General features: G+C 55.5%; 6 protein-coding genes across 9 annotated transcripts in view; 2 read left to right on the top strand and 4 right to left on the bottom strand.

Annotated features, from left to right (window-relative positions):
* Nucleotides 1-7,198, top strand: part of SCAMP2 (secretory carrier membrane protein 2) — a 427,899-nt gene extending 420,701 nt beyond the window's left edge. The window contains exons 9-11 of the mRNA XM_050799898.1: nt 1,519-1,620; nt 5,359-5,479; nt 5,727-7,198. Coding sequence (XP_050655855.1) covers nt 1,519-1,620; nt 5,359-5,479; nt 5,727-5,861 — 358 coding nt within the window. The 3' untranslated portion in view covers nt 5,862-7,198. The remainder of the gene's footprint in view (nt 1-1,518; nt 1,621-5,358; nt 5,480-5,726) is intronic.
* The window catches only part of MPI (mannose phosphate isomerase), a 60,463-nt gene extending 51,557 nt beyond the window's left edge, over nt 1-8,906 (bottom strand). Inside the window, exon 1 of the mRNA XM_050799872.1 lies at nt 8,902-8,906. The gene's annotated coding sequence lies outside the window, so the exon portion shown is untranslated. The remainder of the gene's footprint in view (nt 1-8,901) is intronic.
* Nucleotides 1-15,074, top strand: part of ULK3 (unc-51 like kinase 3) — a 297,486-nt gene extending 282,412 nt beyond the window's left edge. The window contains exons 2-17 of one of the 4 annotated variants that reach the window (XM_050799862.1): nt 7,781-7,927; nt 8,509-8,649; nt 8,735-8,855; nt 9,421-9,525; nt 10,286-10,429; nt 10,613-10,695; nt 11,214-11,369; nt 11,555-11,660; nt 11,871-11,911; nt 12,173-12,275; nt 12,415-12,479; nt 12,580-12,658; nt 12,732-12,772; nt 13,123-13,170; nt 13,758-13,824; nt 13,947-15,074. In XM_050799862.1, the coding sequence (XP_050655819.1) occupies nt 7,826-7,927; nt 8,509-8,649; nt 8,735-8,855; nt 9,421-9,525; nt 10,286-10,429; nt 10,613-10,695; nt 11,214-11,369; nt 11,555-11,660; nt 11,871-11,911; nt 12,173-12,275; nt 12,415-12,479; nt 12,580-12,658; nt 12,732-12,772; nt 13,123-13,170; nt 13,758-13,824; nt 13,947-13,963 (1,419 nt within the window). In that variant the 5' untranslated portion in view covers nt 7,781-7,825 and the 3' untranslated portion in view covers nt 13,964-15,074. Of the gene's footprint in view, nt 1-7,780; nt 8,000-8,508; nt 8,650-8,734; nt 8,856-9,420; nt 9,526-10,285; nt 10,430-10,612; nt 10,696-11,213; nt 11,370-11,554; nt 11,661-11,870; nt 11,912-12,172; nt 12,276-12,414; nt 12,480-12,579; nt 12,659-12,731; nt 12,773-13,122; nt 13,171-13,757; nt 13,825-13,946 lie in introns of those variants that run through there. The other 3 variants (XM_050799865.1, XM_050799863.1, XM_050799864.1) reach the window with 3 other exon arrangements.
* The window catches only part of SCAMP5 (secretory carrier membrane protein 5), a 201,334-nt gene extending 178,376 nt beyond the window's left edge, over nt 1-22,958 (bottom strand). The window contains exon 1 of the mRNA XM_050799904.1: nt 22,955-22,958. The gene's annotated coding sequence lies outside the window, so the exon portion shown is untranslated. The remainder of the gene's footprint in view (nt 1-22,954) is intronic.
* The window catches only part of CSK (C-terminal Src kinase), a 278,351-nt gene that overhangs the window by 208,088 nt on the left and 44,788 nt on the right, over nt 1-25,475 (bottom strand). The gene's annotated exons all lie outside the window — the stretch shown is intronic.
* CPLX3 (complexin 3) lies at nt 20,270-24,901 on the bottom strand. Its single transcript, XM_050799913.1, has 3 exons — nt 24,576-24,901; nt 23,330-23,417; nt 20,270-21,381 (listed from the first exon to the last, which is right to left on the bottom strand). The coding sequence occupies exons 1-3, from the start codon at nt 24,737-24,739 to the stop codon at nt 21,157-21,159; spliced, it is 477 nt and encodes a 158-aa protein (XP_050655870.1). The 5' UTR covers nt 24,740-24,901; the 3' UTR covers nt 20,270-21,156.

Below are 25,475 nucleotides of genomic sequence, written 5' to 3'. Positions count from 1 at the left end.
CCTGCCATCCCACTGCTCCCAGTCTAGCTGATGCCGTTACTGGGAAGAGGGAGGGGACGCTCTTTGGGAACTCCCTTCTGAGGCTCTAGGGTGTGCTTCTCTGGTAGTGTCAGATGAGTGCTCTCCAGCGCTCTTCTCCATGACTATTGATGCTTCCCAATAACTCAGAGTGCCAACACCTAAGCTAGATACTGGGAACATAGCTGGATACACCTTACAGACCCCCAGGGGTTCTGGAATTGTACCTCAGGGTTGATGCTTTCAGGGCTGGGAGCCCAGCAGGCCCTGGGAAGAGGGGATAGGGCAGTGGCTGAACCATCCCTGTACCACTGGAGGCCCTGAACCCTCATTGTTCTAGCCCTCAAGGACACAGAGATGGAAGTCCTCAGCTCTTGAGAGAGTTTTGTCTGGTGTCCCCTATTCCCCAAATATTTTTTTCTTCCACTCAGATGTACAGGTTTTGTTTTGTTTTGTTTTGATTGTTCTTTGTTACTACGTATCCTTAAGTTCTATTGTTTTTGTTTTTTTGTTTTGAGAGGGAGTCTCACTCTGTCACCCAGGCTGGAGTGCAATGATGCGATCTCGGCTCACTGCAACCTCCCCCTCCTGGGTTCAAGTGATTCTCCTGCCTCAGCCTCTGGAGTAGCTGGGCTTACAGGCACACACAACCACACCTGGCTAATTTTTGTATTTTTAGTAGCGATGGGGTTTCACCATGTTGACCAGGCTGGTCTTGAACTCATGACCTCAAGTGATCCACCTGTCTTGGCCTCCCAAATTGCTGGGATTATAGGCGTGAACCACCGTGCCCGGCCTGTTTTGTTTTTTTGAGACAGAATCAATCTCTGTCATCCAGGCTGGAGTGCAATGGCACAGTCTCAGCTCACTGCAACCTCCACCTCCCAGGTTCGAGTCTCCTGTCTCAGCCTTCCAAGTAGCTGGGATTACAGGCACACACCACCATGCCCAGCTAATTTTTGTGTTTTTAGTAGAGACAGGGTTTTGCCATGTTGGCTAGGCTGGTCTCAAATTCTTGGCCTCATGCGGTTTTATTATTAGAGATTTATGCCTTTGGCTTAGTTTTTCTTGCCTGTTATGAAACGCAAGTACTCCAGAAGATGGAGTGTTAGGCTCTTTATTTTTTAATTTACTTATTTTTCTGAGACAGTGTCTTACTGTGTTGCCCAGGCTGGAGTGCAGTAGCACGATCTTGGCTCACTGCAGGAGCGTTAGGCTCTTTATATTGTCCTTTGGGGGAGCAACTTTATCAGCTCTTTGAGGAAGGGGTCAAGCACTGACCCCTTAAATTGGAAGGCAGTGAAAGGCAAGCTCTTCTTGATTATGGTGGGGTATGTGTGTGTGTGTCCCTGTGGATGGTGTGGCTGGGCCCCTGGAGCTCTGTCTCTTGCCCATGCTGCCTCCTGGCTCCTAGAGAAAAGAGATGTCACACCAAGTAAGGATGCTGAGGAACATGGCCCAAGCCCTCTTGTGACTTCTCATTTCTCTCTCTCTCCACAGGTCCGACAACTCTTTCAGTTTCTTTGTGTTCTTCTTTGTATTTTTTTGTCAAATAGGGATCTACATCATCCAATTGGTTGGCATCCCTGGCCTGGGGGACAGGTGAGACCTGGGCATCACAGAGGGAATTAGGCTTTGGATAGGGGACTCAGCCTCTCTTGCCCTGTTTTCTAGCTCCCAGAGAGCCCTGCCAGTGCCCTGCTTTTCCCGTGGCGGGGAGTGGGTGAGTGGGCCAGCTCAGATCTGCTTTGGGCCTTCTTTCCAGTTCTTTATCAGTAGCCACTCACTTTTTTTTCTCCTTGATACTAAAGGCATCAAAAGACACACATTATCGGTCGGGCGCAGTGGCTCATGCCTGGAATCCTAGTACTTCGGGAGGCCAAGGCAGGCAGATTGTTCAAGCCCAGGAATTCGAGACCAGACTAGGAAACACAGGGAGACCTTGTCTCTACCAAAAATAAAAAAAAATTAGCCTGGTGCAGTGGCATGCACCTATATAGTCCCAGCTACTTGGGAGGCCCAAGCAGGAGGATCGCTTGAGCCCAGGAGGTTGAGGCTGCAGTGAGCCATGATTGCACCACTGGATGCCAGCCTGGGTGACAGAATGAGATCCTGTATCAAAAAATAAATATTAAAATAAAAAGACACTATCTTTCCCTGCTCTCCACTTTCTAGGGTGTTGTGGGTGAACTTGGTTTGACTCTTTAGGCTACCATGACAGTGTCTTGCACTGGATTGCAGCCTCTTCCTTTTCTCCTGCCACACCCTCCTGGAAGCTGATGGATGCCCAGGCCTTTGCAGACTGAGCTGCGACTTTTTTCAGATGCCTTGTAACTTAAGGAGACAGGTCCCTCACCTCCCCTGGACAGGCTTGCTTCTTCTGGCTGCCCTCTTTGAGCATACAGCTGGTTTGAGTTTCCAGGATACCTCAGTCCTCAGCTCAAAATTAACCTCAAAAGAAAAGCTGATGGCTGATGTTTTCCTTTCTGCTCCAGTGCACAGGGAGCATTGCAGAAAGGTCAGACTGGCACTTGGCTGACAGCCTGAGCCTGGAAGGGCGGTGCTATTTTGGTCCCCTCCCTCCGGCAGAGCTGGCAAGTCCAGAGCAGTGGGGAGAGAAGGGCTGCCTCCCCTTACCCTCCAAGCAACTGCACGCTGCCCTCCCACCACCCCTCATGCTTCTTGCCCTGCTCTTGTTAATCTGGTCCCTTTTGACCAGTGACCCAATTTCATTACTCATTACCTAAGACAGACCCTGGTAGAAAAACTGTGATTCATGACGGCCGTTTGCACCTGGACTGGGAATCAGAAGGCTTGAGTTGGCTGGGTGCGGTGGCTCACGCCTGTAATCCCAGCACTTTGGGAGGCCGAGGCAGGTGGATCACTTGAGGTCAGGAGTTCGGGACCAGCCTGGCCAACATGGCAAACCTTCATCTCTAAAAAAAAAAGAAAAAAAAAAAAAACAAAAAAATTAGCCGGGTGTTTTGGTGGGAGCCTGTAATCCCAGCTGCTCTGGAGGCTGAGGTAGGAGAATCGCTTGGACCTGGGAGGTGGAGGTTGCAGTGAGCCAAGATTGCGCCACTGTACTGCAGCCTGGGCGAAAAGAGTGAAACATCATCTCAAAAAAAAAAAAGTGTTGCTGTGTCACCCAGACTGGAGTGCGGTGGCAAAATTATAGCTCACTATCACCTTGACCTCCTGGGTTCAAGTGATCCTCCTGCCCCAGCCTCCTGAGTAGCTAGGACTACAGGCATGCACAACCATGCCTGGCTAATTTTTAAAATTTTTTGTAGAGACAGGGTCTTGCTAGCCGAAGCTGGTCTCAAATTCTGGCCTGAAGTTATCCTCCTGCCTTGGCCCCTCAAAATGCTGAGATTACAGGCATGAACCACCGTGCCTGGCCTACATTAATTTTTGTATATGGTTGAAATAAGTATTTAACTTCATTTTTCTGTATGTAGATATCGTTGTTCCAGTACCATTGGTTGAAGAGACTATTTTTTCTCTTTGAGTGGTTTTGGCATCCTTGTCAAAAATTAATTGACCGGCCGGGCGCGGTGGCTTATGCTTGTAATCCCAGCACTTTGGGAGGCCGAGACGGGTGGATTACCTGAGGTCAGGAAGGAGTTTGAGACCAGCCTGGCCAACATGGCAAAACCTCATCTCTACAAAGAATACAAAAATTAGCCGGACGCATTGGCAGGTGCCTATAATCCCAGCTACTCGGGAGGCTGAGGCAGGAGAATTGCTTGAACCTGGGAGGCGGAGGTTGCAGTGAGCCGAGATCATGCCACTGTTCTCTAGCCTGGGCTACAGAGCAAGACTCAATCTCAAAAAAAAAAAAAAAAAAAAAAAAGAAAAAGAAAAATTAACTGACCATAGGTGTATGGGTTTATTTCTGGAATCGCAGTTCTATTCCATTGATCTGTTGATCTATATGTCTATCTTTATGCCAGTCCTACACTATTTTAGTGACTGTAGCTTTGTAGTAAGTTTTGATGTCAAGAAATATGAGAATATCCCTTTTACAGATGAGGACATGGGGCTCAGACAGGTGACAGCAAGTTGGCCAGTGATCCTCCTTCCAAGAAGGTGGGTCCTCAGGAGTGAGCAGCCACGCTTTCCATACTCCCCACCAGCAAAGCATCAGAAAAAGGCCCAGCCCAGTGCTACTTTATTTATTTATTTTATTATTATTGTGTTTTGAGATGGAGTCTCTGTTGCACAGGCTAGAGTGCAGTGGCGCAATCTCTGCTCACTGCAAGCACCGCCTCCCAGGTGTTCACAACATTCTCCTGCCTCAGCTTCCTGAATAGCTGGAACTATGTAGACACCTGCCACCACCACGCCTGGCTTATTTTTTGTATTTTTAGTAGAGACGAGGTTTCACTGTGTCAGCCAGGATGGTCTCAATCTCCTGACCTCGTGATCCGCCTGCCTTGGCCTCCCAAAGTGCTGGGATTATAGGCGTGTGCCACTGCGCCTGGCCCTTTTTTTTTTTTTTTTTTTTTTTTTTTGGGAGACAGGGTCTCACTCTGTTGCCCAGGCTAGAGTGCAGTGGCGTGATCATGGCTCACTGCAGCCTTGAACCTCACAGGCTCAAGTGATCCTCCCACCTCAGCATCCCGAGTAGCTGGGACCACAGGTATGTGTGACCACAGCCAGTTAATTTTTTTTTTTTTTGAGTTGGAGTCTCGCCCTGTCACCCAGGCTGGAGTGCAATGGCATGATCTCGGCTCAAGTGATTCTCCTGCCTTGGCCTCCCGAGTAGCTGGGATTGCAGGCGTGTGCAACCACGCGCAGCTAATTTTTGTATTTTTAGTAGAGACAGTGTTTCACCATGTTGGCCAGGCTGGTCTCCTGATCTCAAGTGATCCGCCTGCCTCAGCCTCCCAAAGTGCTGGGATTACAGGTATGAACCTGGCCTTTTTTAATTTTTTGTGGAGACAGGGCCTCCCTCTGTTGCCCAGGTTGGTCTTGAACTCCTGGGCTCAAGTGATTCTCCTGCCTCAGCCTCCCAAAGTGCTGGAATTACAGGCAAGAGCCACAGCACCCAGCCCAGTGCTACTTCTGACTCTGTGAAGGCAGCAACCACATCCTCCCCTTCAGACCTCACATAACCAGAAGATTCCCCTTGTGAGTGGGGTAGTGTGGGCCCGTCAGCCTTCATGGAGGTCTGGCCTCACAGGCCAAGGGCTTCTGGCTCATAGGGCTCCCTGTGCTGTGGGGAGATGCCAAGGTGATGGTCAGGACACAGTGGCCAGTTGGAGAAGAGCCCCTTATGCTGACTCTTGGGGCCCACTACCACTTTGCTCCCTCTGGCCTCTTCTTCCCTTATAGCGGTTGGATTGCAGCCCTGTCTACACTGAAGACAGGGTCCCTGGCCGTATCAGTCATCATGATGGTGGTGGCTGGCTTCTTCACCCTCTGTGCCGTGCTCTCAGTCTTCCTCCTGCAGCGGGTGAGTGGTGTGGGCAGGGCTGACAGCAAATGGGAGGAGGCAGGCAACTGTTTTGCCACGAGATGTTCTTCACCACTGCAGTTGGGTCTCCTAGGCTCCCAAAGGTCCAGCACCTTTCTCCGGGGATCTGGGTGGGGGGTCAGGCAGTGCCGGGCTTCTGGTGACCCCTTTGGGAGTATGTCCTGGATGGCTGGGTTCCTGGTGGGCCCAAAGGGCAGGCTCCTCTCACCCCACCCCTCTTCGCCAGGTGCACTCCCTCTACCGCCGGACAGGGGCCAGCTTCCAGCAGGCCCAGGAGGAGTTTTCCCAGGGCATCTTCAGCAGCAGAACCTTCCACAGAGCTGCTTCATCTGCTGCCCAAGGAGCCTTCCAGGGGAATTAGTCCTCCTCTCTCTTCTCTCCCCCTCAGCCTTTCTCTCGCCTGCCTTCTGAGCTGCACTTTCCATGGGTGCCTTATGTGGTGGTGGTTGTGCCCAGCACAGACCTGGCAGGGGTCTTGCTGTGGCTCTTCCTCCTCCCTCAGCGACCAGCTCTCCCTGGAAGGGGAGGGACAGGGACTTTTTTTCCCCCTCTATGTACAAAAAAAACAAAGCTCTCTTTCCTTCTCTAGTGATGGTTTGATAGGATTCTTTTGTCTCTGGAAGCAGTGGGACTGAAGTTCTCTTCATCCTGTGCACACACAGACACCCCCACACAGTTGGGATCACAGGCTGACCTGGGCCCACCCCAGCTGGAGTTTTCTGCCAGGGTCCTGGGCCTTGACTCCCCCACCCTGCAGGCCTGGCCTGAATCTGGCTTCTCAGACACAGCCCAGCCCTTCCTGCCCCGGCTGGGGATAAGCCTCTCACAGGCTCTGGTGGACAGATCTGTTCTCCAGGTCACTCCAGTGGTCTCCAGGCTTCCAGAGAAGGCTGGTTGCCTCAAGTTCTTGCCTGCCTCATAAATGGATCCAGAGAAAACTGGCTGCCTTCGGCTCTTCCCTGCCTCACATTCCTCATAAACGGATTCATAGCCCTTTAGCCCCCTGCACCCTCCTGCAGGGGACTGCACTTTGAGCCCTCTGGAGCCCTCCCTTGCTGAGCCTTACTCTCTTCAGACTCTGAATGTGCAATGCGGTTAGCTGGGGTTTGGGGACGGGAAGGGACCAAGGACACTGACCCCAAGCTGTCCTGCCCAGCGTCTTCCAGGAGGGCAGGGTCTGCCTGTGCTGGTGAGGTTGGTTTAGCCCTGTTTACTGTGACTTCCCCTCCCCTGAGGGACGGCTGCCTTTGCCTCTGCCTCAGATGCCACCTGCCCTACCCATGCTCCCCATCAGCGGCATCCAGAGTTTCAGGAAGGGCAGGGCCAGCCAGTCCAGAACCGCATCCTTCAGCAGGAACTGATGAGCCATCTCTTGGAGGGCCCCCTAATACCCGGTGGAGTCTGGCTCACACCCCGGTGGGGGGTGTCACTGTGATGGACAACTAGGAGTCCACCTTTAAAACCAGCACCCTGTTCCCCCAGGCTGCCGAGCCGGTGTGTGGACTGGGGGGCCTTCCCACAAAACTAGCCTCCGGCTCTAGGCCCCAGGCAGCCGCAGGCCCCAAGCCACTGAATGATACTGGCAGCGGTTGGGGTTTTATAAACTCCTTTCTGGTATTTTTTCCCCTCTATGTACAAATGTATATGTTACGTCTCAATTTTGTGCTTAAATAAAAATAAAAAGACATTTTCAGACAACACTGGTCCACATGTCTGGTGGACTTGGGAGGACGGGGCAGCCCACAGGATTAGGGGCTGGGCGCTGCTGCTAAGATTGGAGAGCCGGCACAGTTAAGATGCAATAAATAGGTCCTCAAGGCCCTTCCTCAGAAAAGTGAAAAGCAACTGGGAGGCCCGGGAAGCCAACGCGGCCTCCTCCAAAGAGGCCTTCTCGTTCCAGTACCTCTGCTTTCAGAGCTGTGGGTCCTGGGGAGGGGCCCTGGAGGCCTCCCGGACGCCGTCTCCCCCACACACGTCCGCTCCTCTGGAGCCCGCGTCCTCACGTGGGCGATCTCAAGACGCCTCTGCGCCCGCTGGGAGTCCCCGGAGACCGCGCCAGCAGTCCTCCGCTCACTTCTAGGCTCGCGGGGCCTCTGTGTCCCCACGTGGGCCCTGCAGGAAGTTGCCGGGCGCATGACCCGGAGAGGTGTGGGGACGGGGGAGGGGCACCGGGAGCGGGGCGGAGCCGCGTCTCCGATGCGCGCTGCATTTCCGGCGGGCGGCGCTGGGGGCAGCGTGGAGCAGCCCCGTGCTCGGCCCGTCCCCCAACCCGCCGGAACCGCCGCCCGCAGCGAGGAAGCGCCTGCGCGGGCGCGGGCGGCCGGGATGGCGGGGCCCGGTTGGGGCCCCCCGCGCCTGGACGGCTTCATCCTCACCGAGCGCCTGGGCAGCGGCAGGTACGCCACGGTGTACAAGGCCTACGCCAAGGTGGGTGCCGGCCGGTGGCCCCGTGCCCGCCCGAGCTAGCCCGGCTGGTGCCGGCTGGGGAGACTCCGAGAGGTTAGCGACAGTGTGGGAACAGTTAGGGGCGGGAGGCCGGCTTCGCCCCAGCCAGACCCTCGGCGGAGGTTGGAGCCGACCGCCACGCTTAGGTCTTAAAGGGCGCACCTGCACCCACCTGCAGGGTCAGTGGCTGAACAGGCTCAAAACAGGTTACCTGGTGGGCTGGGAGGAGTCTGGGACTGGAGCCAGTTAGGAGGCAGAGTGGGCGGTTCTGGAACTCTGAGTGACATGCCTCTGCTGGGAGCACTCGAGAATGCAAAGAAATGGATCACCTAGCTGAGGGCTGGAGAAGACCAGGCTGAGACTGGGTCGGGAAGCCAGGACTCCAGAATCAACATTCCTCACTGACCTCACAAGGGAAAGCTGGGAAGCCCGTTGCTGGTGTGCAGTAGGTAGACCCGGGGAGGGGGCGGAGTCGGGGGACAGAGGGAACCAGACAGAGCCTTTCCAGTCAGGCAAGGTCCTGGCCTCCTCAAGGCAGAGCCCCCAAATCTCCTGTCCCGCAGAAGGACACTCGTGAGGTGGTAGCCATAAAGTGTGTAGCCAAGAAAAGTCTGAACAAGGCATCGGTGGAGAACCTCCTGACGGAGATTGAGATCCTCAAGGGCATTCGACACCCCCACATTGTGCAGCTGAAAGACTTTCAGGTGCGAGCCTTGGGCGGGGCCGCTGCCAAAAGGGAGCTGGAGAAGGGACACTCTCTTCAGGCTGCCTCTCTACCTCTAAACACAGTGGGACAGTGACAATATCTACCTCATCATGGAGTTCTGCGCAGGGGGTGACCTGTCTCGCTTCATCCATACCCGCAGGATTCTGCCTGAGAAGGTGGCGCGTGTCTTCATGCAGCAGTTAGGTAAAGGACTGTGACCCCAGGCTGACGCTCCGTCCCTTGTTCTCTGCCCCCCGGCATCCCACCCCTCCGCCAGGCTTAGAGCCTTGGCACACATTGCAGCTGCCTCCTGCACAGTCTGAAATTTTAGGGTCCTGTTTATCTCATACACTCAACCCTTGCTCAGGGATGCTGTGGGACAGATGAGGGAGTAATCCCCCTCTGTGGGGTGTTGAGGCTTCCATACATAGAACATAATATAAGGACCTTGTAGAACATTGCAGAGTCCTGTAGGTAGGACGCAAGTGCTGTGCCAAGGAAAAGAGCAAGATTCTCTAGGACTGGGGCATCCAGAGAGGCTTCTGAGAGGCGGGGAGACTTGTGAAGGGGCAGAGGGGAGGAGGGTGGGCACTCGGGTGGGGTGGCAAACGCCTAGAAGTGGTGGGATCTTGGTGCTTATATGGAAAACATTAGACTAGCCAGGCAGGAACTGGGGCTGTGTAGGCTTGAGGAGGCAGATGTGAGCCGAGCAGGCAAGAGGCAGGCGGGAATGGCTCTGAACTGTCTCTTTGTGGGTCCCACTCCTCAGCTAGCGCCCTGCAGTTCCTGCATGAACGCAATATCTCTCATCTGGATCTGAAGCCACAGAACATTCTGCTGAGCTCCTTGGAGAAGCCCCACCTAAAACTGGCAGGTCTGTGTCTGAAACAGCAGGGATGAGGTTTGGAGAGTGCAGAGGCCTCCCTCTCCCTGGGCTCACTCAGCAGCCCTAGTTCTCATGGAGCCCTCTATAGAGTCCTCAAAGAGTAACCGGCTGCGAAGTCTGGGGTTGGGCCCTGCCATCAAAAGGCAGAACCTTTCTCAGGCTACCCATGCTCAAGTCCAGCAGCATAATGGGTGGAGTTAGGGCTCAGTCTGTGGCCAGAGTTGGGACTCACTGTGTGTCCAGGTTTGAGGGTCAGTCTGGGAACAGTGCTGGGGTTCAGTGTGTGACCAGCATCAGGGATCACTCTGTGGTCAGGGACAGGACTTGGTCTGTCATCAGAATTGGGGCTCAAGTCTGTGACTCCATCTGTGGCCACATAGGAGAGTGTGTGGTGCAGGAGTAGGAGGTGGTGACCCTTGATAAGATTTGGACAAGAATTGACACTGGAGGCCAGAGACTGTGGTAGAACCTAAGCCTGGAGACAGTAAGAGGGTGGGGGCTTATCCATGTAGCTAGTGTGATCAGGTGGGCTTCCTAGGAAAAGGTGCCCAAGGGAGCTGTGCAGGATGGGTAGGTTTTACATCCCAGAGGCAGATATGAGAGGGTGTTCCAGGCTAATGATGAGCAGAGGCTTGGAAATAGGGTTGATCGGGTCTGGAGGGTGGAGAGGAGCCTGGGGTGAGGCTTTACAAGCCAGGAGTGGAAGCAGCTGGAATTCAAACCCTGCTGCCTCACCTCTTGCCTGCAGACTTTGGTTTCGCACAGCACATGTCCCCGTGGGATGAGAAGCACGTGCTCCGTGGCTCCCCACTCTACATGGCCCCCGAGATGGTGTGCCAGCGGCAGTATGACGCCCGCGTAGACCTCTGGTCCGTCGGGGTCATCCTGTATGGTGAGACCTCTTTTCCCTGCTTCTCACGCTGAGGCCTACAGTGTTTCCTCAGGCAAGGCCTCTCTGGGCCACTCCTGAAGGGTTCTGATGAAAACTCACTGCTGGCCCACGACCCCTGCTGAGGGGCTTCAGGCCAGGCTTGACCTATTCCCTCCCAGCCTCCGCTCTGCCTCCCTTCCACAGAAGCCCTCTTCGGGCAGCCCCCCTTTGCCTCCAGGTCGTTCTTGGAGCTGGAAGAGAAGATCCGTAGCAACCGGGTCATCGAGGTGGGTCTAGCAGGCCCTTAGCAAGCATTGGGGGGCAGAGGGAGTCAGGGCCCTGAGGGTTTACACCTCGCTCTCACCTGCAGAGACTGGAGTGTGGGCTCCAGGCTGCCTTTGTAGTGGAGGGGCATGCTCTAGACTGGAAGTCGAGGTGCCGGGCTGTCCCAGGGACTTAGGTCAGCCCACAGCAGGCAGCACAGTGCCTATTTTGCAGGACCTTGTGGGGAGAAAGCCAAAGCAGAGCCAGACCCAGCCTTCCCAGGAACATAGTCCAGGGAGGGAAATAAGGACCCAGAAACACAATTCTAGCTCAGCTCAGGGCTCCAGCGAGGGTGTGCCAGGAGCCCAGGGATGGAGGCCTGGCTCCTCACTGGCTCCATCATCTTGACCCACCTGTTCCTCCTTGGTTTCAGGTTCCCCACCTGTCCAACGCATACCTCGGGTTCCTCGCCGACCCCTGGGCTAGAGGTTGAGGGGCTGGAGCCCAGTGTGATCTGTCCCTGCCATTCCCTTCCCTACAGCTCCCCCTGCGACCCCTGCTCTCCCGAGACTGCCGGGACCTACTGCAGCGGCTCCTGGAGCGGGACCCCAGCCATCGCATCTCCTTCCAGGACTTCTTTGCGCACCCCTGGGTGGACCTGGAGCACATGCCCAGTAGGGAGAGTCTGGATCGAGCAGTGAGCAGGCGGATGGGGCTGGGGTGGGCTGAGGGTGGGCTGAAGGTCTCGTTGACCTCTTTGGTGGTGAATAGGTGACTCGCCCAACAGAGACAGAGGGTAGGCTCAGGGGAGCTGATCTCCCATCTTGGTGAGCGTGGGAGGGTAGGGAGGTGGACCTGACCCCTGATCTGCCCATCCCCTAGACCACCCTGGTGGTGCAGGCTGTGAAGAAAGACCAGGAGGGGGATGCAGCAGCCGCCTTATCGCTCTACTGCAAGGCTCTGGACTTCTTCGTACCTGCCCTGCACTGTGAGTCCCAGGCCATGCCTGAAGCCCCTGGGTGCAGCAGGGATGGGAGTCGTCTGTGGCTGCAATAGGTGGATTCCAGTTCTCTATCCAGAGTGTTGTAGGCAATAAAGCAGAGCATAAACCTGGAATATTGTGTTTGGAGGGATTCCAGAGGGTTCGGTGTGGGGCAGGGGTTCTCGCAGACTCCTCGTATGACCTCACTTTCTGCAGATGAGGCGGATGCCCAGCGGAAGGAGGCAATTAAGGCGAAGGTGGGTGAGAGTCCCCATGAGGAAGTGGGGGGGCAGGGGGTAAGGCCCTGAGATCTCAGGGCCCCTGGGGAATGGCTGTCTTAGAATTGGAACTTCCTCTCCTGCAACACAGAGCTTGGAATGGGTCAGGCCAGCCTCATTTGCCCCGACATGTTTATAGCTTGCGGCAGTCACTAACAATGCAGAGGGAGAACTTGGAGGTGGGTTCTGGCAAGGGCAGCGGGTGAGACAGCACCTCCTCAGGCCCTTTCCCTGCTACAGGTGGGGCAGTACGTGGCCCGGGCCGAGGAGCTCAAGGCCATCGTCTCCTCCTCCAATCAGGCCCTGCTGAGGCAGGGGACCTCTGCCCGAGATCTGCTCAGAGGTAGACTTCCGGTTCCTGGCTGACCCCAGGGGCCCCAGCAAACCTCCCCACAGCCTGAGGGGGAGGCGGGTGGGGAGAGGCATCCTGCAGGGAACAGGCAGGTTGCTTCCCCCACCCTGAGCCTTTCCTCTCATCCTAGAGATGGCCCGGGACAAGCCACGCCTCCTAGCTGCCCTGGAAGTGGCTTCAGCTGCCATGGCCAAGGTTTGTGCCAGTGAGAAGGGTCTAGGTGGGATAGGATGGGGCAGGGTGGGGAGATATCCAGGCCATGACCCTAAGCAGCCTGGTGTCCTTGTGGCTGCAGGAGGAGGCTGCTGGTGGGGAGCAGGATGCCCTGGACCTGTACCAGCATAGTCTGGGGGAGCTGCTGCTGCTGCTGGCAGGTGAGGGCCCCCATTTCTGCCCACCAGAGGGCCCCTGGCTGCCCTGCCCTCACCACACGCCCTCTCTTTACAGCGGAGCCCCCGGGCCGGAGGCGGGAGCTGCTTCACACTGAGGTGCCCACTGAGCTTGAGAGGGTTGGGAGGCTTCCTCTTCCCCTTTCTTTGCTCTTACCTGTGGGGATCTCTTTGGGTTTCCTCTGGAATGTCCCACTCTCAGGGTGTTCCAGGTCTGCAAGTCAAAACCATAGGGCTGGGGTACTCAGGGCAGTGGAGGATCTGGGAACCCAGCAGCAAAAAGTCTGGGAAGGCTTCCTGGAGGAAGGAGCAGATAAGGGACTCGGGAGGCAAGTTGTTCTGACGGGGCAGAGGGTTCTAGAGAGCATCAGGGTTGAGGAGGAGTTCCCTTTGAAACCCCACCCCCCGCCACTCTCCCCCACACCCAAGGGCATATCTTTCCTTGGCAGGTTCAGAACCTCATGGCCCGAGCTGAATACCTGAAGGAGCAGGTGAAGGTGGGCACATGGGGCCACGCTGGGGCTAGGGTCTGTGGGTTCTGTTGCTCTCTGCTTGTGGCTGTCATCCCTACCCTGCTGGTGTATGTCTGCTCTCCCGCCTCCTCTGCAGGCCTCCCTGTCCCTGTATCTGCCCTTCACTCTCTCTCTTGCTCAGCACTGTGCGCTGTGGCTCGTGTCCCCGTCCTTCACTCTCTCTCTTGCTCAGCACTGTGCGCTGTGGCTCGTGTCCCCGTCCTTCACTCTCTCTCTTGCTCAGCACTGTGCGCTGTGGCTCGTGTCCCCGTCCTTCACTCTCTCTCTTGCTCAGCACTGTGCGCTGTGGCTCGTGTCCCCGTCCTTCACTCTCTCTCTTGCTCAGCACTGTGCACTGTGGCTCGTGTCCCCGTCCTTCACTCTCTCTCTTGCTCAGCACTGTGCGCTGTGGCTCGTGTCCCCGTCCTTCACTCTCTCTCTTGCTCAGCACTGTGCACTGTGGCTCGTGTCCCCGTCCTTCACTCTCTCTCTTGCTCAGCACTGTGCGCTGTGGCTCGTGTGTCTGCCTCCTGGCTGCCTCTCATCCCTTGTGCTGCCTTCACATCCCACAGATGAGGGAATCTCGCTGGGAAGCTGACACCCTGGACAAAGAGGGACTGTCGGAATCTGTTCGTAGCTGTGAGTCTTGCCCTGGGGTCGATCCTCCATCCAAAGAGGGGTGAGGGCTGGGGGCCCTGGGTTCTGCCTCCCTTACCAAAGACCTGAGACTGACCCTCCCCCATTGCCTTCCCCCCCCATAGCTTGTACCCTACAGTGACCCCAGAAGAATGATTGGACAGACGTGAGCCATCTGGAGCAGAGGGGTACTAACCCAGGCTGATGCCAAGAATGAAGTGGCCCACTGCAGCCCTGGCGAGCAGGCTTCTTGGATAGACAGTGCTGAGACCCCCACATTCCAGAGTCCCCAGCCTCCCTCAGGTTACTCTGCACCCCACAGACGGTTTGATGGCTGTGCTGTATGCTGGAGGGGAGGGCAGGACTCTGGGAGAACAGCACTTCTTTCATGAGACCTTTGTTTGTTATTTGGTGGTTACTGGATCCTGTGCCTGTCAGTTTTGGAGCATGCAGCCGTCTATCATTTTTTGCTCTGAGAAGAGGGCAAGGGGCCCCTGCAGGGCACTTCTGTGCTTGCCCTCGCCCTGCCAGTAGGCAGCTGTGCCCCTGGCCTGCCCTTCCCGGGACCCCTTATTCCAACTCAGCTCCTCCTTGCACTGGAATGGGGGCACTCCAGCACCCCTCAGGGACCACCCACCCCACAGTATGCACTCAGCCCCACAGAACCCACCAGTCTTTCTGGGAACTCACACCTGCCCGCCATCTCGGTACTTTAAATTAATCATTCAAGCATGAAAGTTGTATCTTTCGGGGTGGGGCAAATTTAAGAAGACCATTTCTTGTTCCTGCCCTGGCCTAGGGAGCACTCAGGAAGGTTCCTTGGTCCTCATCTCTCCCACCTCCGTTCCTCTTTGGGCCCCACACTAGCCACAGCGCGGGCCTTGTGCTGGAATTTGAGCCTGGGAGAGGGAGACGGTCTGACCCAATGCACTCCAGGCTTCCCACTTCTAGGCCTGTTCTGCCGCTGTGGAGCCCTGGGCAAACCCCTTCCCCTTTGTGGGCCTGGGTCTCCCCATCTCTTCAATGGGGCTGATACCTCCACAGCCCACAGCATGGGCACTTATGAGTACAAAGTGAATTTAACCTGGAAAATAATGTATTTGAGAGTTTCTTTTAAATAATCAGCGGGTGTTGGTGATTTCTAGCCCTTCTGCCCTTAAATGCCTCCTTGGGCAAGAGTTGTCTGTCCTCCCTGCAGGAGGCTGGGTGTGAAGAGTATAATTCACTGTTTCTCTATTAAATTATTTTCTCTACTTGGGCATCTGTTCTTGCCTTAAGAACAACAGGAGGGGGGGCCGCTGCCCACAGGCTGGGGCAAGAAGGACTGCAGCAAAAGCTGGGGAAGCTGAGGTAGGGTTGGGGAGGTCACAGGTTGGAGGGGAATGCTGAGAATGATAGCCAATCTGCCCTTAGCCCCCAGGGATCCAGGAGAAAGGCTGACCAGGGTCATTCCTGCCCACACCCAGGCGACCAGTGGGGAGAGGAGCACAGGCCTGGGAGCTGGGAAGGCTTTTTCCCTCTTTGCTCCTCAGCTCAGCTCCAGGAGTGCAGTCTTCCAAAATGCTCTGCCCTCCACACTGCACACTCTCTCACCCCAGACAGGATCTCTTGGCCTCCTACCCCTTCTTACCCTGGGCTAGTGAGGGAGCAGTGGGCTGGACTGGGGGAAAGGGCATCTTTTAAGGTATCATGCTCACACCCAGCCCCCAGAGGCTCCGTTTCCAGCAGACTCTGTACCCTGGCCTTCCCCCAACCCCACACACACCCCAGGTGTCAATCTGATCAGCACTTGTTGGGAGTAGGAGGGGAGCACATCCCCTGGCTGCCAGCAGGGGAGCAGTTCCTTAGACTTACACCCATTCCCTGCGGGTTGCTCAGTCATCCCAGGATTTTCCATACCTGGATGGGAACAGACCCTGGGAACTATTCTCCCTGAAGCCCCTGGTGTGGCCATCGGGGGGCAGTGGGGAGCAGTGTCCCAGAGGGCAGGAGGAGCTGCTAGAATTCTGGCTCTGCTACTTGGCCTTGAAGTTTGGGATCCATCCATTAGCCTATTTCTTCATAAAGTGAGGTTGAGGATAAGGGCCCCATGGGAATTTGTAATGAGCTATTGCACATGGGCATGACATACAGTAAGAATACAATAAAATGTGACTTTCAGATGTAGGGAGAGAAATGTACTTCAGATTATCTCTGGAAATGGGCCAGACAAAAAAGCCTCAATATATAAAGTGAGGGAACAGGAGGGGAATGAATGGACCTGGTGGGGTGGATGAATTGAGAAGATGGGAGGGGTTGGGCATGGTGGCTTACACCTGTAGTCCCAGCACTTTGCAAGGCCAAGGCAGGCAGATCACGAGGTCAGGAGATGGAGACCCGCCTGGGCAACATGGTGAAACCCTGTCTCTACTGAAAATACAAAAATTAGCCGGTCGTGGTGGCAGGCTTTTGTAGTCCCAGCTACTCGGGAGGCTGAGGCAGGAGAATCGCTTGAACCCAGGAGGCAGAGGTTGCAGTGAGCCGAGATTGCGCCACTGCACTCCAGCCTGGTGACAGAGTGAGACTCCGTCTCAAAAAAAAAAAAAAAAAAAAGATGGGAGGAAGGGTGGAAATGTAAGACAAGATGGAAGACTAGAGGAGAGACTTGAAGGGTGTTAGAGTGAGGGTTGGCCCATCAACCCCAGTTGCTTATTTGTGATCACTGTATTGGCTGGCTGAGAACAGAGGCCTGAAGTTCTTATTCAAGTAGGTGTGGAGAGCAGTGGGCCCCCACAGGGAGGACTCAGTACCGGAAAGGCCTGGGGACTGAGGCTGCTGGAGGAGCCTCTGGGAAGGGGCCCTCCTTGAATAAAACATCTAGATGGCCTCTAGGTTTCTCCTGTGTCCAAGCCGCCTGCCAAGCAGGGAGGCAGCCCAGTAGGAGGCTGGGGCGACTGGGGGCAGAGCTTGCTTCTAATGGCAGAAGCCTGTAGGAAACGTGCAGATCCACTTTCCAAAGGTCATGTTTTCCTTCTTAGGAGACAGAGTTGTTTTCGCCTCTCACTTTCAACGCTCTGAAGGTGCCCAAAGCAGGATGGCTACCTCCCAGCAACGTTCAGGGGACTGCCCTGTCCTCCTACCTCCATCCCAGTCATCCAAGCACAGAGCCAGCCCTGGGCCAAGCTAGGGGAAGCACCCGAGCCTTCTCCCACGGGGCCAGCCCTGGAAGACACAGATGGGCCTCAGGAGCAGATAGAGGTACCCAGGTGTCCAGCTGGCCCTTCTTTATCCTCTTTACCTGGGATGTGGGAAAGGACATAGAACCTTTGTTCCTGTGGAAGGTCATCTAGAAGGGCTCTTGTCCCCAGAGGCCAGGTTGCTGTCCCAGCCCTCCGTGAAAGGGCAATGGCCCAACGCCGAGGCTGGGGCCTGAGGGAAGGAGCACACCAATGACAGCTTCCCTAGAGGAACTCATCCCCGCACCTACACACAGCAGATCCCACAGACACAAGACAGCCGTGTGCAGGCTCATAAACCCCCGCAGGCCCCACACACACGCTCATGAGCACACATGCAGGCGCAGCTCCTGCTGAATGAGGCTGAGGCCTCCTCAGTGCTGCTGCTGCTCCCCTGATCTCAAACCTCAAATGGCCTCTGGGGACAGCTCTGCCTGGCAGGCACCGGGTTGGAGGCACGGCCGTGGGCCCTGTGACTACACCCCCAGCCCCACCTCAGGTCTGTGGGATAGAGGACAGAAGCCCCAGACATTGCCTGTCAGCTGGGTCAACAGGCAATGTCAGCAGCTCGGCTCAGCTAGCAAGCATGTCCCAGGTGTCCTTAGTGCCTGCCTGGGGCCTCTGATGTCTGAGGAGGAACCATCTGGCTGTCGAGGGAACAGGAGATCCTCCATGCTCCAAACCCTGGTCACCCTCCCCAGTTCCTCCCGGGGGACCAACTGGCCTTGGGAAAGTCACTTGTTTCTTGGCACCCTCTTTCTGCTGGCAACTGGGCCTGAGCTGTCCGGGTGGGTAGAAGGTAGGAGTGGGGGACTGCAGGCTTCTTGGGCAGGGTTTCCCTGAAATCTTTTGCATTGTGGAACCAGAGCCTCTGAGGGTGAGAGGTGGCGGGACAGGCAATCATCTTTGCCTCTTCCCTCCTGCTGAAGGGGTTTGGGGAAGTTGGAGGGGCTCTCTTAACTACCTTTTAACATTTTTTGTATGCTCACACTGCCCACAAGGGTATGAAGGAGGAAGGAAAGGGGAAAAGAAAAGGAGGGAGGGGGCCAGGCACGGTGGCTCATGCCTGTAATCCCAGCACTTTGGGAGGCCGGGGTGGGCAGATCATGAAGTCAGGAGATCGAGACCATCCTGGCTAGCACAGTGAAACCCCATCTCTACTAAAAATGCAAAAAATTAGCCGGGTGCGGTGGCGGGTGCCTGTAGTCCCAGCTACTAGGGAGGCTGAGGCAGGAGAATGGCGTGAACCCGGGAGGCGGAGCTTGCAGTGAGCCGAGATCACGTCACTGCACTCCAGCCTGGGTGACAGAGCAAGACTCCGTCTCAAAAAAAAAAAAAGAAAAGAAAAGGAGGGAGGGAGGGAAGGGAAGGAAGGAGCAGGCCATAAACATCAGAGTCATAACTGCAGGGTACTAATGGGGTTCTAGGATGAAATGGGAAGTTTTGGTGGCAAATGACTCTGTGGCCCTCATATCACACCAGGTGGGTGGACCAGTCGCAGGACAAATATGTGAATATCCTATTTAGACATTGGATTGTCTAAATAGGAGAGGGTAGGAACAGCTTGGGAAGACAGTAGTAGTTGATGTATTCAGGGCCCAAGGGCTTGGGAGTTGGGGGCAGGTGCAGAGGAGGAGCTCCAGTTGGGCCAAGTCAGCCCCCAGCTGCGTGTGGGTACAGGACAGGCGCTGAGTCAGCAGAGCGGCAGCGGGTGAGGGCACACAGGTGAGAGGGGTGCAGACTGACAGAGACCCAGATTACAGGGCTGATGGGGAGGGGGAAGGAAGAAGGGAGGCCAGGCATGCCCAACAGAGCTGGGGACCCCTCAGCCTGCCCTCATTGTCCATCTCTATCTGAGCCCCACAGCCTCCTCCACCCCATTCCAGGGGTAGTGCAAACCAGTCAAGGTTTCTTGGGGTTCCATTCCCAGGGTGAAGGGGAAACAAATGTTTCCCTTTCTTTAATCCAGCTCCTGATCTTTAATCCAGGTTCCAACCAGCCTTGCTTTGACAGGGTTCAGAGAGTACACGTCCCCCAGCCCCCACTGCCCACCACCCTCTCGGCCCTCTCCCTCTCAGCCCTGCAAAACACTGAGGGGGAAGGGGTCTGTCCAATCCCATTAGGCAGAAGGCCCCGGAGGGTGGAGTGCTGACGTGGGCCTTGCTGCTGACGCTGCGGAGGCAGCCCATGACCCCCCTACCCGGCTTGGGGCTCTGGCTTGGGTCTCCTCCAGCTCTGAGAAGGTCAGGAGGAGGCCCTGGCCCGGGAGCAGCCCAGGAGTAGCTCAGAGGCCCAGGCCCATTCCCTGGGGACACTCCAGGGCTGGGCCTGTGTCTCTTCCTGCCCTGTCTCCCCTCTTCCAGCCCCCCATGACCTCCTATACAGGTTTGATGGGCTTTGTTCTTATTTTACAAAGCAGATCTCATGGAAACTTTGCCCTTGAAACCCAACCCTCAGATGGCCGCTCCTGCCTGTGAACCTTGGCTGGCTTCCTCACAGGCTGGGCCCTGGACCTGGGGGTGGGGCACCTGGGGTTGGCCCCGTAGCACCTTCCTCCTGCCCAGGCCCCGGGGGTGACCTGCTTGGGGAGCTTCCTGGCTGGTTTCTGAAACCTCCCCTGCCCCCTGCCCCTCAGCGCCTGCCATGGGTGAGCAGGATAAGATCTGGGCTCTTCGTTTTTTTAAAAGAATGAGTTACATTTATTGATAGTTTGTCACATGCTTTATAAATGGTCACCGTTTGAAACATGTATTATTACTATTTTGGGGAGGGGGGACTCTTCATTTTACAGAGGACAAGCAAGACAGGCTCAAGGAGGGAAAGGACAGGCTCAAAGTCATCAAGTGTGGGGCTGGAATGCAGTTGCCCTGTCTTCTTTCTTTTTGCATATCTTCCATCTCCAGGGTGAGGAGGGCTGTAGGCACAGGCACCCAAGACAGCTGCGGTCCAGCCCTGGCCCCACCTGTGGTCTCAGTGATGCCCCAGAGGTCCTATCTTCCCCACATAATGAGGCTGCGCCATCCTCCTCAAAGCCAGACCTATTTCATAGGCCCCAGACCCCACCTTCACCCAGGGCCCCCAGAGAACAGAGCTGGAGACACTTCCACTCCTAGCACTGGATGCCTCCTCCCTCCTGTGAAGCTGTAGGTTGTGGGGTGGAGGATACCCCTTTAAGGCAGGCTCAGGGGGCTGTGAACTCCAAGACTCCTGGAAGCCAGTAAGAAGTGGGAAGGTAGGCACACCATTTGGGATTTTTATTTTTCACTGAGCTAGGAGAGGAGATTCCAGCTATGGAATCCAGAGAAAGTTCTACAGGAACAGAACAGAAATTGGCTGGGCCCTGGGCCCAGAGAAGGCCTGGAGCTGCTTACTGTTCAGTGCCAGCTTCATCCTTGGCACTCTGCCTCTCACACAGCATCACTTCGGCTCCCAGAGCCCACAGTGGCAGCCGCTGGAGGCTGTGGTGGTAGCTGCTGCCCTGCCCAAGGAGGGGTGTGGGCTTGGCTCTGAAAGTCTAAACCAGAAAGAGCCTTAGAAATCATTCAGCCATTCCCATTTTACAGGTGATGAAACAAGGCTCAGAGAGAGCAGGGGCTTTCAAGAACAATAAAGGTAGAGACTAGAACTCAGGCCTCCTGTCTGCCCAGGGTATCTGCCCAAGCGCTCTCTGAGAGTATCTCAGTGTTGGTGTCTAGAGGGGCTGGACGCGCAAGGGAGCTGGCCTGTGTGTGCATGTCTATGTGTGCCGGGATGCATCTGTGGCTTCTGTCTCTGAACGTGCTAGGGGTTTTGTGTGCTGTGTGTGTCTTTCTGTGGGTGCTTCTGTGTGCAGGAACTTGGGGCCACGGCCAGAGAGGGATGGGCATATTCCTGCAATCTTGGGAGGCCTCCACAGGCTGAGCTGGCGGGGAGGGTCCTGAAGGGTAAGGTGAAGATGGGGGCTTTGCTCCCAGCAGAGAGGAAAAAAACAGAAGATAGGGTTGGGGCATGGATGGGAAAGGTCTTGGAACTAGGATGGGGCAAGGAAAACAAAGCCCCAAATGGAGTATGGGTCTCTGGAAGTTGACACACACTCAGCCCTCATGGAGGCCCAGCCCAGTGGGTAACCCCAGGGAAGTGGTCACATTACGTGACACTTCTCAGCTGATTGCTTGAGGTCCCCCAGTGTGGCCTGGGCCTTGTCCTTGAGTGAGCCCAGGTCCAAGCCAGGAAGGCTGGCCAGCTGCCCAAGGACTGAGGCCTTCTCCTCCTCCTCCTCTGTGTCCTCCTCGATCATCTTGGCCAACTCCCGGGGCAGCTCCACGTCTCCACCTGCCATCTGGATCTGGCTCTCATCTGTCTCGTTCTGAAGGGAAGAGAGGGTGGGGTGGAGTGGAAGTCTGTGAGAACCCAGAGTTGAGAGGACAGGGAGGAGGCTTGGTCTGGGTTCCAGGCCCCTAGATTCTCTCTCTTTTTTTTTTGGTAGAGATGAGGTCTCCCTATGTTGCCCACACTGGTCTCAAACTCCTGGGCTCAAGTGATATGCCCACCTTGGCCTCCCAAAGTGCTGGGAATACAGGAGTGAGCCACCGTGCCCGGCCCCCTAGATTCTTGAGCCCCCACATCCCAGGATCAAGCATTGGATGCTTGGACATGGAGACCTTTCATATTACCTTATTTCACTCTGAGATACTGAAGGACCAGCACAGCGAGTAAAGACAAAATGAAAATACTTATGAGTCACACTGTTACAGTCAGCTAAGTCATGTTTTGACTCTTGTTATGCTTAAGGGTGTAACCAAAAATAGTGATGGGTACCATTTATCAAACATCTATTACATCTATTACATGGCAGATGTTGAGCTGGGTGCCTTTACTTCTCACAGTGACCCTGTCAGGTAGGTAGGTATTGTTACTCCCACTTCACAAATAAGGAAATTGAGGCTTACAGGATTTAGGTAACTTACTTTAAATTCAAGTTACTTAACTAACTTAAGTAACTTAAGTTGTCCAAGGTTACACAGGTAGGATGTTGGGGAGCTAGATTCAAACCTATGTCACTGATTCCAACATCTGTGTTTTTTGGCATGGCACCTACAATGGCCATTGCCCTTCACTGTTCTTCTGGGGGGCGCCTCATGTCCTACTCAGTTGCATCCAAGTCTTGGTTCTTCTGCTCAACTCTGACTTCCCTGATGGCAGGTGTCTCTTATATGCCTAGCACAAGTATCTGAGGAATGACTTTATTTCCAGGAGAGTTTGCAGTGAGGCAGGCTTTCTGGACCGGTTTTTCCCCGTGAGAAATTTCCAAAAAATTGGTGGCCTGTGGGCAGTCAGAAGCAGCTGGGGACTTAGTAAATATTTGTTGAATAAGTGAATGTGATGTTCATATATTTGGTCATTCAATTCAAGTGGAAGATCAAAATCAGGAGCACTATAGCCCTGTGCTATTTTCCCGAGTCCAGCACAGTTCTGGGTGCACTAGGGCGATATTCTGGGAGAGATTTGTGCTTCAGTCCCCTCCTTAGACAACAGGAGCAGCACACTTACATGCCCATCTGGCGCTGCACTGCTCAGGGGAGCATGGGGGCAGGGATCTCCTGAGACATACTCTCTGGCTGCTTGGCCAGCCAAGGGGATACTTGGCTCTCTACAGGCAGACTCCATACCCTGGAAAGCAGCCTGGGGCCCTGGAGCAAAGGCAGGCTCATATTCACCGGCTTGAGGGCTGGTCCCAGCTCCATGGCTCACTGGCTGTATGATCTTAGCCAAGTCCCTCCATCTCTCTGAGCCTCAGTTTCATCATTTGTGGCTGTGGGTGATAGCTGCCTGGCAGCATTATTGGGGGTTAGATGAGGACATGAAGGTCAAGTACTTGACACACACAGGGCTTCTCTCCCCCACCTTAAGTAAGTTCTGCCCTCCAGTAGGTTCAGAAACCCCCAGAGCACTCACTTCTGCAGTCAAATCTGCTTTCTGCCTCCCCTGTGTCTTCCTCTGCCCAGGCCTGGCCTAGGCTTGGTGGGGGTACTGGGGGGTGGAGGAGAGAAGAGGCCTAGATTGGCTCCAGAAATACAGACCTGTCAGTTTCATGAGAACTGGGGTCCCCTCAGCACAAAGCCCTGGCCCTTGGTGGGCACAGATTAACTATGAGTGAGTGAATGAATAAATGAACAAATGAATGAGAAGGAAGGATCTAACCAAGCACCCTGTGAGTCTTATAACTGCGGGCTGTGGTGCCCAGAATGGGACGAAGGAGTTGAGAACCCAGAGCTCAGGGTCCCAGATGTGCCTTGCAGCCGGGGCCAGCTTACCTTGGGTAGCCGGTATTTGTCTCGGAAGTGGCTCCGCAGTGTGGCCCGCTCTGCCTTCCTCTGTGTGAACTGTGCATCCCGCTCCATCCTGCAGGGTCACCAGGGGCAGAGTCACCATGAGGGCAGAGAGAAGGGAGTTGGAGTCTTCGAGGGAGGGACAGAAGGGGTCTCTGAGTCCTGGCAGCACTGCTGTATTGGTCCCTGTGTGTAGCAAAGGCACTCCAACCAGGACAGCCAGGTCTCTGCTGCCTCTCCCCATCACAGTGCCCTTTGTTGTCTCTGCTGCTGGATGGAACTAGGGGCCAAGGTGGCAGTCTGTCTAGCTCTCTCTGCAGACCCTAATTATTTGTCCCTCATGGCCTCCAACTTGGTCTGTTGTTCCCTCACTGAGAAGCTATGTCGTGTAGGGAAAAGTATTCAGGACAAACTTGGGTTCACACCCCAGCTCCACTACCATTTTAGGTATATCCTTAGGTAAGTCACTTACCTTCCTCTTCTGTAAAATGGGGATAAAGTTTTGCAACTCACAAAACTGGTATCAGGATTAAGCGAAATAATAGCTATCATTTATGAGACTTTATCATGTGCCAGGTGCTGCTAAACAGTTTACATGCGTTGGCATTTAATCTTCATAAATATACAAGACACGTATTATGATTACCATCCCCACTTTCCAGAAAAGGAAACAGAGGCACAGAAAGGTTAAGTAACTTGCCTAAAGTTACCCAGCTAATAGGCAAAGCCAGGCTCTGAACCCAAGTAGCCTAGCAGCAGAATCCAGCCCCAAACTCTGTCCCAGCACTGCAGGCACACAAGTAGGCTCAATGTCTGTGAGTGCCCCCATCTCAGGGTCTGCCTCCGCGACTCTGAGCCTCCTCGGCTGCACCACTTTTTTCAGAGCCTCAAGCTCAGAGGAGCCCCAGTTGGAAGACACAGGCAGCTGGGACCAGATCGGATTAAGGGATTATTGTTTCGTCAGAAACGCACGTGCATCCCCCTCCTCGTCCCAGACTCCGGTCGCCCCTTCCCCCACTCCCCCTTGACCAGAGTATGAAGCTGGAGCGGGGTTTTGGGTTTGAGATGGGATGGGTCTGGGGGCAGTGTAGAGGACACCTCCCGGTCTCTTACCGTGTCTAGGAAGGTAGGGGAGAGGGGATTGGTACCTGAGGCTGGCCCGGGGATGGACTGAGCAGCTGTGGGGTTGGGGAGGGGGAGGTCGTTGGAGCCAAGAAGGGATCCCACTCACTTCTCTTCCACCAGTTGCTTCTGATACTCCTCGTACTCCTCCCGGCTCATGCCCTGAGCTTCGGCTGCCGACTTGTCCCCATCCCCCTTGTCCTCGCCGCCTCCCAGGCTCCCAGTGAGGTTCTTCAGCTGGCCGCCTACCATGGTCTTCACCATAAACGCCATGGTCTTCGCCGGCTGGGGCACTGGGCGCCTGCTACCACGCGCTAGGCACCGGGCACGTCCGCGCCTACTTCAGCACTAGGTCTTGCGGACAGCTCCCGCCGCGGGCCCGCGCCCCACGCTTGGCGCCGCCCGCCGCCCGCCCCCGCCCGGGCCCGCCCCCACCTCCCCAAACCCCTCCTCACGGGGGGCGGGGGGCAGCACGGGGCTGAGAAGGCTGGACCACGTGCCTGCTCCCCACTCCCGCCTCCCCCACGTGCCTCCTTCAACGCCGAGCTCCGCTGGGCACTGCTGACAGCGGATTAGGGCCTGCGGTGGTGGGGTCGCTCTCCCGGGAGAGGGGTTGAGCTGATACACTCCTGGAACCCTGTTCCCTAGCGTCTTCCAACTTTCTCCTCTCCTGGGCCACTAATAACTGGAATTTCAGCTGGGAGATCCAGGTAGCAGCAAGGGGTAAAAACCCAGCCTTGGGCGCCCCTCATTCTCCCCACCCACCCAACTCACTGAACCCAGCAGCTGCCCAAAGAGCTTGACGCTGGAAAAGGGAGGGAGACCTGAGGGCGCGAGCGGGAATCCCAGTTATGGTTCCGCGAGTTGGCCTCTCAGGGTTGCTCTGTCACGCGCCTCCCCTGCTGCCCCTGGAGCAGTTAGGAGTGGGGAGGGAGAGAGCTGCTCAGTGATGCTGGCTGAGCTGGAGGGACTCAGGACGGACACTGCTCTCTGTTCTGGGTGAATTTGA

Source organism: Macaca thibetana, chromosome 7 (assembly GCF_024542745.1).
Source record: "Macaca thibetana thibetana isolate TM-01 chromosome 7, ASM2454274v1, whole genome shotgun sequence".
In the NCBI taxonomy this organism is placed as follows: domain Eukaryota; kingdom Metazoa; phylum Chordata; class Mammalia; order Primates; family Cercopithecidae; genus Macaca; species Macaca thibetana.
The sequence above is the reverse complement of the archived record's forward strand: the minus strand, read 5'-3'. Positions and strand labels throughout refer to the sequence as shown.

Bases quoted from the DNA above. Each gene is read 5' to 3' on its own strand.
- CPLX3 (XM_050799913.1), bottom strand. From the start codon at position 24,739: ATGGCGTTTATGGTGAAGACCATGGTAGGCGGCCAGCTGAAGAACCTC. The intron at 23,418-24,575 runs GTGAGTGGGATC...GTGACCCTGCAG, and splicing joins AAGCAACTGGTGGAAGAGAA to GATGGAGCGGGATGCACAGT. The intron at 21,382-23,329 runs GTAAGCTGGCCC...TCTTCCCTTCAG, and splicing joins ACAAATACCGGCTACCCAAG to AACGAGACAGATGAGAGCCA.